Genomic DNA, 11,354 nt, shown 5'->3' with positions numbered 1-11,354 from the left:
TATGCTTCGAATTGTTTAAATCTATTTTGAAGTGAAAAAATAGCCTTGTTTATTATGTATAAATGTATCAACTCTAAATGACTATTCGAAAGATTTTGAGATTTCATTATCAACATTTGCATCAAATTGTTACTTCCCATATATTACACGTTTCTTACGAAATTCGGGTTCGACGTTCATTTCAAGTGCAATTTCCTTTGTAGAAATCATAGTAATAGCAAATTCTTCTTCTCTATATTTGTTAAAGAAAGAAATCAAACTTATTCGCCTTACAGAAAACTCTCTCTCTATATATATATACCCATCTTCTCTTTTTTTGTTTTCAATCTTCACTCCCCATACTATTCATTCATTTCCTACCAAAAAAGGAAAGATGGGTTCTATCTTTTTTTGCTTTCATCCATTAATCCATACTTCTAATCTTGATTCCTCAAAGACCCTTGTTTGTTTTAGTTCCACTTTAAGTTCAAATCCAAAGAACTTCTCTTTCTTCAACTGCAAATCAAGAACTCAGTTAGTTTGTTCTTCTACATCTAAGGATGGTTCTGATTCTGTTCAATCTTCTGGTGATAATAATTATCCAAGGTTGGGTTATTATATTTCTTTATTTAATTCTCCAAAATGGTCCTGATTCTGTTCAATCTTCTGGTGATAATAATTATCCAAGGTTGGGTTATTATATTTCTTTATTTAATTCTCCAATTTCTTACCTTTATTTTGATTTTGGTATTTTAGTGCTGAATTGTCGTTATTGATTATCTTAGTTGTGAGCTATTGGGTTATTTTTAGTTTGTTCAGTTGGTAGTTTTATTCCGGAATTTCGGAAATAGTATCTCTAACTTCACAAGGTAGGGCTAAGGACTGCATACATACTACCCTCCCAGACCCCACTTGTGGGAATATACTGCTTATTTTGTTGTTGTAGTTTGGTAGCTTTAGCTTTAGAAATTGGGAAATTGTGTGTTAGATTTCTCTGACAGTTTAATATGTCCATTGTATATGGCTGAAATATTGATATTGAAACTGTATATATGTTAAAAAGTTTGTAACTTTAGCATCTGGTTAACATCCTTTTTGCTTCTTATATATTGGAGATCTGATTTCCAGGAATTTTTACCTTTTTCTGAAGAAAACAAAGAGATTTTGGTTGAACAAATCTCAGTTTTTTACATGGTATTAGAGTCAGACGCATCCCAATTCTTAGTTTATACACTAACGTTGGGCACCGATATTATGTTGTCCAGGCTCGCCCGGGCTTGGGGGTGTTAAGTTGTCCCATGTCGGTTGTAGGATGGATGTGGGATTGGTCTCCTTATATGGTCGCCAAGGTCCAATTATTCACATTTTCGAATGACATTGCTTTACTCGAAGTTCTGATAGTTAAAGTTAGTGTGTGAAATAGATCATTATGAAATATTTTGCTACAAATAATAATTTTTAGAATGATGGTTTTGGATCATAAGTCGGATGTATATGAACTTTATAAAGCGTAGCATGTCTCTAGTCGGGTTGTTATAGGTTGAAGGGCAGCAAAAATATAGTTTCTAACTGTTGATGAATTCTTGGAATACTGAACTACATTTGGATGTTTGACCTAAATAGAGCGGAGCGGAATGGATACACATGATTCATATAGCTAACACCAACTACTTTAAGATTGAGAAGTTGTTGATTGATGTTATATTGATTGCTGTTTTCGGACTTAATCTATGAGTTTGCATTCTTTTGAAATTCACTAATGTTGGTCCTTGTTTGTTATAGTAATTTCTGCATCATTGAAGGACCAGAGACTGTTCAAGATTTTGGTAAGATGCAGTTTCAAGAAATCCAAGATAACATAAGGAGCAGGCGCAACAAAATCTTCCTCCTCATGGAAGAAGTGAGTTTTCTCAAGTTCTAATGTTACTTATTATGTTGTACTGTCAAATGGCATCTTAAATTTCGGAATAATTTTCAGGTACGCAGGCTAAGAATACAACAAAGGTTAAAGACATCGAACACTAGACGTAAGACTGGTGAAGATGAAAATGAGATGCCAGATATCCCATCAACAATACCATTTATTCCTAACATGGTAATTTGCCGACTGCTCTAGTAAACAATTGAAGTACACCAGGACTTCAGTTGGTACATATTGGTTTGTTATAATTAGCAATCTTTCTTTATAATTGGTGTCTGAATTAGTAACGTGTGTACCTCTTCCTTTAACTTAGTGACTTAAATTTACTCCTTATAGCAGTAACCTGGTGCATTCGTTGTTTGTATCAGACTCCAAAGACACTAAAGCAGCTTTATCTAACAAGCTTTTCATTCATAGCTGGGATTATGGTCTTTGGCGGATTCCTTGCCCCAATAGTAAGCTCCTGAACTCAGTTTGTTTTTCCACCTTTACTTCTTATTCTACTGCTGAATTATGCATACCTGGATTATGGTGTTATTTCACTTGCTTATTCTTAAGTTACAAAGTCTTCGGACTACTGAGCCTCTTTGACATGGCAGCTTGAGCTGAGATTAGGTATAGGAGGCACCTCATATGAAGATTTTATACGAAACTTGCATTTGCCTATGCAATTGAGGTATGGAGACTAAAACCTGAAATTCATTTTCGAATTGTGCAAAGTTGTTTACCGCGTGGTCTTTACTTTCCAAGAAAAGGTGGATAAAACAAGGGAATGTGACAAAAATAAAATAGAAGACCATTTACATCGTTGAACTTTTGATGTCGACTTCTTTTTCAATTATTTTCAGCCAGGTAGACCCCATAGTAGCATCTTTTTCAGGTGGGGCAGTGGGAGTCATCTCAGCGCTCATGCTAATAGAAGCTAACAATGTAGTCCAACAAGAGAAGAAACTGTGCAAATATTGCCATGGAAGTGGTATGTTCATCTGACGTAATCCGTATAACACAATGTTTAGACTCGTAAATTCTTGAGATGACTTATCTCTTTGTAGAGATAGCTTTGTTATCATAACCTTATTTTACAATGATTTTTCGTTTTCCTTTGTTCATGGTGTACTAGATTATTGTCAAAAGTGACGATAATATCCTTTCGTGATCTTTTGGTAGGATACTTGGCATGCGCACGCTGTTCAGCAAGCGGTAAATGCCTTTATACCGAACCTATTTCAGTGAATGGTTCTTATCAACCGTTGCGCGCACCATCTCTTAAAAGATGTGCAAACTGCTCTGGGACAGGAAAGGTATGAAACATGATCATCGCTAACTTCATGCAGTTAACAGTCATCTTAGGATATCAATGTACTGATTTTTCGGTTTACAATTCACAAATATATTCTTCGTATCATCCTTACACTACAAGAAAAAATAATATATCACGGAAGAATTCGTCACAAATTCGAGCGTCGCAAAAATCTTGTGACGGAAGAATAAAACCATCATAGTTATCCACATTTATGAAGGGGAGCCTTGGCGTAACTGGTAAAGTTGTTGCCATGTGATCAGGAGGTCACGAGTTCGAGCCGTGGAAATAGTCTCTTACATAAATGTAGGGTAAGGCCGCATATAATAGACTCTGGCGGTCCAACCCTTCCCCGAATCCCGCGCATAACGAAAGCTTAGTGCACCGAGCTGCCGTTTTTGACTTTCATCATAATGTTGTCGTAAATACATCAAAATTCTATGACATAATTGTTCCGTCATTAACATTCTGTCACAAATGCGTGTTTTTATTGTAGTGTTAATGGCCTCATGCATCTCTCATCATGTATTTTACTACTTTGCCTTATCCTACACATATGCTAATTTATGTTGCGCGGACTTTCCACGACTGCTGCCACACCCATGTTGGCTCCTCCAAAAATGCACTACTTTTGGAGGATCCGACACGAACCTAGCAACATTTTTGGAGAGTCCGAACAACATAAATGCTAATGTATTTTGTTTCATATTATTGTTGTCATTATTTTGTAGGTGATGTGCCCTACATGTCTGTGCACCGGGATGGTGATGGCAAGTGAACACGACCTTCGTATAGATCCATTTGATTAGGACATATATAGCCAATTTTCATTTTGTAACTTACATTCAGAAAACCTTTTCTTCATTTTTTTTTCCTTTTTCCTTTTTTCCTTTGTTATAAATCATAGTAGTTGATATATAAAACACCCTAGTAGGCCAGGCCTTTGGTACAACAACCCGGTATAATCTTCCATTAGTGGGGACCTTACCCCTACCCTAGGGTAGAGAGGTTGTTTCTAATAGACACTCGGCATCCTTCCCTCCAAGAACTCCCCTCCTTACTCTTACTCTTGGGGTGACTCGAACTCACAACCTCCAAGGCCAGGCCTTTGGTAACGAAGATGATAAATTCTCATCTTTTTATCAGTAATTGGATTTTAATAATCCTGTTAGCATGTGTAATTTGATGGAAATTCTGATTTTACATCCAAACTTTCAGTAAAAGGTGGTACGGGTTAAAAAGGTTAGTAATCTACCTCTTTCCATCACTGTAATTAACCAAAAATACATCTGCAGCACAATAAACCTTATTCATATCCAACTCACACAATACACAACAAAGTAAAAAAGGCTCAGTCCTGAATAGTAGAGCGCCCGAATAATCCGTTAATAAATCGTAAATCGTCATTTGGGATTTATAAATCGCAAGCCCCGTATGCGTGATTTGTAATCACAATGGGTAAATGCGATACATATTACGATTTATAAATCACAATCATTAGTTGCGATTTATAAATCGTAATGCATTTTATAATCACAATAAGTAAATGCAATTTATAAATTACCATTGATGCGATTATATCGATGGGTGAATACGTGAATCGCAATAATAGAATGGGATTTATAAATCATGATTACCAAGTAGTTACCAATCAGTCAAGATGGGCAATTAACATCAAAATGAGATAAATAGGAAACACACTCACGACAGGACATGTGATGCTATCTTTATCATTAGTCTTGACTTGACATATCACTCTTGCTAGAGTGAACTTGAGAAATCAAAACTAAAGAGTTTTGAATTATGCAGTCTGAAGTAGACTTCTTTTAAAATTGGGAAACTATATATTTAGTATACAACATTAGTTTAGGTGTCTAATTTAAAAGACCTAGGCCACTCTATATATTTGGTCTAAATCTGAATATAAGAATACATATTTCACTCCAAATGGCACTTGAAAGTATAGGTGTTTAACGGGCGGGCTGGGACGGGCTGTACACAAAAAATATCAGCCCGTACGGTTATCGTTCCGGGCTGAATTAGCGGGCTGTTAGCGGGTTGTGTTTTTGCGGGTTTTATTGGGCCCGTACGGGTTCGAGCTTAAACGGACCGGACCGGGCTGTGCTAAAATTTTTTAATTAAATTTTGTTAGCAACGGTACACAAATTTTAAAAAAATAAAAATTTAACCCATTAACGGGACCGGTATCCAAAATGTGTTCGTCTAAAACCCGTTCCCCGTCCAACCCGTCCCAGCCCGCCCTATATGCTACAGTAGCGGGCTGAACCGGCTGACCCAGGTTGAAGCGGGCTAAAAACGGGTCAGCCCGGCCCGATTCACAGGTATACTTGAAAGTATGTCATTTGAAATTTCATCTCAAATCTAAACATTTTCATCCAAGTGAATCCTCAAATGAAACTGAACAAAGAGTTTCTTATCAATTTGAATTTGACTAACATTATAAGAGAAAGGTAAAAAAAAAAAGTAGTCATACCATTTCATTTTGAAAGCTCAAATTGAGACGCTGCAAGCAAGCGAAGAAGCATTTTTAGCAAAAATATGTGCATATATATATAGAGAGACACACTCACATATTTGATAGCTATAAGAACTAATCCAAAATTAAGTTACATACGATTGGTTATAAACTAAAATTGACAAGCTTTTGCCATCTCAAGACAGTTTGGCCGAGTGGTCTAAGGCGCCAGATTTAGGCTCTGGTCCGAAAGGGCGTGGGTTCAAATCCCACAGCTGTCATTGTTTTGTGGTTTCTTTTTAGTTTCCCAAACCTGATTTCTAATGTTAATTCTTTTCCATACTGTTATGAAGTATGATCTTTAATATTATAAAGCGATTATTGTGAATAATGCAGGGGTGTCAACGGTATGGTCGGTCATTTTATAAAATTAGTACCATATCAATTTTTCGGTTATTTTATTATGTATAATTAAAATTGGACTTTTCGAAACCGTCTCAATCATGTCGGTTTCTCTTCAGCATCGGTACGGTTCGGTAAATTTTCGGTATTTTTTTTTAAATGTTAGGTAAAAATCACTAGTAGAAATAGAACGCAATAGCAACGTACTTTTATAGGACTTTGCAAAATGGCGAGAGTATTAGATCCATCAACTATTCTACAACAGCATAAAAGAAACTAAGCAAAAGACAAAGAAAATATAAATCACACGAATGAAAAGATTTTAACCAAGTTGGGATTCAAAAATAAAGTATATGGAAGATTAAATATTCGAAAAGATAAATTTAAATCATACGAAAGGAAACATATTCAATACATTGTAGTTTGCTACTCATAATCGCTGGAATACCTTGTGTCTTTCTAGCGAATATGCTGAAAATAATTTAGTTTCAATAGGAGTAGCATAATAGTTTTGGGAATTAGGATTTTGGGTTTAATTACCCGTCGGCTTTTAACCATTTTTACAATTCTAATGCCAAAAAAAAATTAATGCTTTATTATTTTTAAACTTAATATATAAATATATTTTTTACATGTAAATTTATTCCGTACGGTTCGGTATTTTTTTATTTTTTTTCACAAAATAAAAAACCTACTCTGATTATTGGTATGATTATATATTTATATAAAAACCTAAAATTTTATTAAAAGAAACCTAAAAATCAGTTCGGATACAATACGGTTCGATCGGTTTAATCGGTTTTTAAATATCCATTGACACCCCTAGAATAATGTATCCAATTTTTCTTCTTAATATCCCTAAAAATCAAAGATGATATATCTTAAGCAAATACAAAGGCAATACTTGTTTAAACTTTAAATAATACTCATCATTGTGAACAACTAATTTTTGACCACACCCAAATTCTATACTATTTAGTGTAAATATTTCTTTTAGGTATAATCTTAATATTTTAAAACCTTTGTCTTGCTCTTAATAGGCTTTATTTCAATTAGAAAAAAAACTACCACAAAAATATTCACACTCTTAGAGTATAAGTTTTATTTCTATTTTAAAAAAAATCACAAATATATAGTTTGAAGATATTTACGTCTCAAAATAATATGCTAATATTTTTAGCTATGTAATATATATATATATAAAAAATCTGAAAAGAGTAAAAGATTTCTCCTAATCCTAATTAACTACCTAAATAATCACCCATTTTTCTCCGCTACTCACGTCTTGTACCCATGCTCACACACTCACACCCACATCACACACATACACACGATCCGACACCAAAAGATCCTCACGAACTCAATTCACAAAAAGAGGGGGAAAGGAGGAACGTGACTCCTATTTATAGAGGACAACGAGAGAGGGCTAGGGGACAGATAACAAGAAACGCTGGAAAAAAGGACGACTCCATCTTCAAAATAGCAGCTGCCTCAAACCTCATCTTGAGAACAACACAAATGGCCTCCTTCACCAAAAATTTCATGTATTCATCTTCATGTATATGAAAGTTTCAGACTTTGCAAATAGTTGCTGCCTCGTACCGGCTTCTAATTTTGTTCATATTTAGAAAGATAAACGTCTTTTGCTGCATTACAAGTCCGTTTCTCAGTTTATTTTGTTCTTCCATGCTCTTGTTAGCTTGTTAAATAGTGTGAAGTGTGTTTAACCAGAAAACTGAATATTTGGTTAAAGCTAGTATTTAATAGAGAAATCGGATTACTGATAATCAAGAAATAAGAGATTTTGTGAACAACAATAAAGCAATGAATAAGAGTATATTTCAGTATAATCGAAATGATATTTCATGTCCTACAAATATTGTGACTTTCTCCTTTTATAGTCAATTCTAAGAGAAAGTGTAATATCTTTGTCTTAATGAGGCAATTACGAGCAGTAAATGACATTAAAAGAAACGTTATTCAATCATTCTTATTAAATACAAATTCTCTAACGTATTTGGCGTTTAATGTTGAATTTGGACTCTTTTACGCTATCAGATTCATATCTTCAATTCCTTCTGATCTTCGAGCTTTAAATGGCTCGAACAGGTACGAGTCTCGTTTCATCTGGATAGTAGCTCGTATCTTCTCTCCCGCATCTATTGTTGCTCGTGTCTTCTAACTGTTTGTCATGCTTTGACTATTTGACCGGTCCACGTGCCATGACATGTCATCTTCAATATTTAAATTCAATTTTTTCCCAATACAGATACTACTAGCCTTTTTATGTGCATTAATTATTTCAAAGCTTATGGGTCTCATAATCTTTTTGGTCCACCAAAAGACAATTTGAGTTTGGGCAAGAGATTATGAGAGTCCTTTTATATATATGTTTATGAAAATTCAAAAGTTATCACCTATGCCCTCTCACTATCTTAATTTTGCGGTTTGCCCCCTTTAGTTGTCAATTGTCATTAATATGGTAGCAAATATAGCCATTTCTGTTGACTCATCCCACCCAAAACTGTTTAAATAAACACTAGTAGACTGTTTCCTATATAGTACTCGTGGCTAGCTCATGGCATTTCAAGCACCTAATTAACAAGTACGTAACAAATAACAATCTGACTACTATGAAAAAAGGGATATTATCAAAACTAGGTGTAAGAATCTGACTCATAAATGTCTTCATTAACACGTAGCAGAACAATGGTTGATTTTAGCAGATTTGAGAATGTAATTATATTAAGCTTGATGAGTGCGTGCGATTATGATAATTTCAAGAATCAGTTGATTGATATAGCTGTGTAGGGTGAATTTAAATTGAGTGGAAATCTGCCTAAGGACAGTTTCTTTAGACCATCAAAAAAAGACTTTCTCGCTATATGCACAAGTGAAGAAAAAAATATATAAGACTTGCCTAGACACATTAAACATACAAAAAAGAGGAAGGAAAATTAACCAAACACCATTTATTATTTGTTGCACATGAGTTGTGAGTTGTGACTCATGAGTTGTCAGTTTTCTGCATGTAAGCATTAAACATCTCTGCCATAATATTTCTATAAGATCAAATTAAACTAATTAAGTTGGTGAAGAAACTGCTTAATTTCTTCATTCAGCTTTTAATATCTTCAAACAAAACAGTAAAACACTGGCCTTAGGCCTCAGCTACTACATACAATTAAACTGATTATTAACCCGTGGATATAATTGACTCCACAGGTGTATCTCACAAACAAGTGCGGTTTACAAACTCCACATGCCAAGAAAAACCTAAAAACAAAGAAAAAGAGACTTCTAAACAAATATGGCTATTAACATATATTTTGAGTCAACTTGCATGCACCTCAACTGATATTTATCTAAACCTGAATTATGATTTCTTATAGTTTTCACCGACTTCATTTCTCGATAGGCTAGACCCTTGGGTACTGCTAATGAAAAGAGTTGAGCTTGACCAACCTTGGAGGAGTAAGAGCCCTATAAGAACCATAACCTTTGCCCATTTGGCTATTACCCAAACGCCTACCAGGACTAAATAAGGGACTACATGATCCACAACCTGAAGATTGAATCTCTTTGCTTCTGCCAATTTCAGCCAACACTTTGTAGAAATGATCAACATCACAAGGTAACAAAATAGGGCCTTGACTATAATTATAACCATACTCTTTTTCAGCATCTTCTAGCAACATCTTGAACATTGGATGGTTTGCATACTTTGTCTTTATCACAAACCTCTCTTTCTCTGGTCCAACATACACCCAAAAACAGCCCTCTGGAGCTACTTTACTCTTAATATTTGTTGTACTGCCATGCCATGATTTGCTTTTGGACAAAATGGCTCCACTAAATTTATTCATTGATAGATATTTCTCCAACTTTTGAAGTATAGATGAGTTGGACTTCTTCTCTTTTCCCTTTCCCATTTCACTATTCATTCCCTCTATATATAACAAACAAACAACTAACAAATATTCTTTGCACTTTCAAACAAATTAAGAAAAGGATTTAACAACAGAAGAAGAAAAAATTTCTATTTTGGTTTCAACTTTCAACCTCTATCATAAGATAAATTGAGCATAGACCTCATCTTTATCCTAGTTGGATTGTTCATCCCTTTGTAGAATTCAAACTAAGGGGAAAAAGTCTATTGAGAGATAGCTGACCTTTAGGTTATTTGGAGAAGTGTTACTAATGATGAAGATAGCAAAGGCCATAAAAAGGATGGGGGAAACAGATAATGCCTCAGAAAGGGATAAAATTTTGGCCATATAGGTTGTTCACTGGCCAAATAGATTCAGTCCCGAATAATACTTGAAATTGTCAACGCAGACAAAACCATCCTTTGTTAATTTGAAGGAGATAGAATATGGTTTGTATTATATTGCAAAATGGTGACGACTTCTTTGTATTCAACGTCCCCCACCAATGAACCAACGCTTGAGTAATAAACAACGGATTTAAATTATATACACCGATAATACAAACATTTTTTATATTAATAATGCGGGAGGCAAGGTTGAGATGATTCGGCATATTAAGAGGAGAAGTATAGAAGCCCCAGTTAGAAGGTGCGGGCGGTTAGCTTCGGTGGGCAGTAGGAGGGGTAGAGGTAGGCCTAAGAAGTCTTGGGGAGAGGTTATTGGGCAGGACATGGCGCAGCTGGAGCTGACTGAGAACATGGACCTAGACAGGAGGGTGTAGAGGTCAAAGAATAGGGTAGAAGGTTCGTAGGTAGTCGAGCGTTTCTCTTTGTCTTACTCAATTCGCTAGCATTAGTGTTAGTATGATATCGTTTATTCATAGATGGCTATTACTACCTAGAGTTTGACTGCATTCTTGGATTCAATCTTATTTCATCTTACTGTTATTCCTACTTGTTGCAATTAACTTTTTTTTTTCCAGTCGTTCTCTAGCCGAGGGCCTATTGGAAACAACCTCTCTGCCCTTCCAGGGATAGGGGTAAGGCTGCGTACATCTTACCCTCTCCGGACCCCACTTGTGAGAAACTACTGGATTTGTTGTTGTTGTTGTTGTTATTGTTGTTGTTGTTATAATTTAATTGTTTATAGCAGGTTACTTACCGTATATTGTGTGTTATATTAGCAATCAATGCTTATTAAAATAGAATTATATGTAATTACTGTTTAAATGACTTGATTGTATAAAATAGTCGGGGCATAAAATTTAGGAATTTTTACCTCCTATAGCAAGGGTTGATACCTTATTTATTTTAAATAAATACCATTTTAAAAAATTATATTCCATAG

At 34.9% G+C, this 11,354-nt stretch overlaps 2 protein-coding genes and 1 non-coding gene across 4 annotated transcripts; 2 read left to right on the top strand and 1 right to left on the bottom strand.

Moving 5' to 3' along the window:
• The first annotated feature begins 304 nt into the window (after nt 1-304).
• Nucleotides 305-4,345, top strand: LOC109237743 (protein ORANGE-LIKE, chloroplastic). 2 transcript variants are annotated; one of them, XM_019404098.1, is made up of 8 exons: nt 305-585; nt 1,762-1,879; nt 1,958-2,074; nt 2,269-2,355; nt 2,500-2,576; nt 2,749-2,876; nt 3,068-3,201; nt 3,932-4,345. In XM_019404098.1, the coding sequence occupies exons 1-8, from the start codon at nt 374-376 to the stop codon at nt 4,007-4,009; spliced, it is 951 nt and encodes a 316-aa protein (XP_019259643.1). In that variant the 5' UTR covers nt 305-373; the 3' UTR covers nt 4,010-4,345. The 2 variants fall into 2 exon arrangements, with proteins under 2 accessions (XP_019259643.1, XP_019259644.1); XM_019404099.1 differs by having other exon boundaries at nt 585-667.
• A 1,532-nt stretch (nt 4,346-5,877) lies between these two features.
• TRNAL-UAG lies at nt 5,878-5,957 on the top strand. Its single transcript has one exon. It is a non-coding gene; the product is annotated as a tRNA-Leu (tRNA).
• Nucleotides 5,958-9,153: 3,196 nt separating this feature from the next.
• On the bottom strand, nt 9,154-10,348 carry LOC109237740 (auxin-responsive protein SAUR71). Its single transcript, XM_019404094.1, has one exon. It carries the CDS (start codon nt 10,020-10,022, stop codon nt 9,516-9,518), a length of 507 nt encoding a protein of 168 aa, XP_019259639.1. The 5' UTR covers nt 10,023-10,348; the 3' UTR covers nt 9,154-9,515.
• Between the last annotated feature and the right edge of the window lie 1,006 nt (nt 10,349-11,354).

The sequence above is a fragment of the Nicotiana attenuata genome, unplaced genomic scaffold (genome assembly GCF_001879085.1).
Source record: "Nicotiana attenuata strain UT unplaced genomic scaffold, NIATTr2, whole genome shotgun sequence".
Lineage (NCBI taxonomy): Eukaryota > Viridiplantae > Streptophyta > Magnoliopsida > Solanales > Solanaceae > Nicotiana > Nicotiana attenuata.
The sequence above is the reverse complement of the archived record's forward strand: the minus strand, read 5'-3'. Positions and strand labels throughout refer to the sequence as shown.

Coding starts and splice junctions, on each gene's coding strand:
- LOC109237743 (XM_019404098.1), top strand. CDS start 374: ATGGGTTCTATCTTTTTTTGCTTTCATCCATTAATCCATACTTCTAAT. Junction 2,075..2,268: donor TACCATTTATTCCTAACATG/GTAATTTGCCGA, acceptor TGTTTGTATCAG/ACTCCAAAGACACTAAAGCA. Junction 2,877..3,067: donor CAAATATTGCCATGGAAGTG/GTATGTTCATCT, acceptor ATCTTTTGGTAG/GATACTTGGCATGCGCACGC.
- LOC109237740 (XM_019404094.1), bottom strand. CDS start 10,022: ATGAATAGTGAAATGGGAAAGGGAAAAGAGAAGAAGTCCAACTCATCT.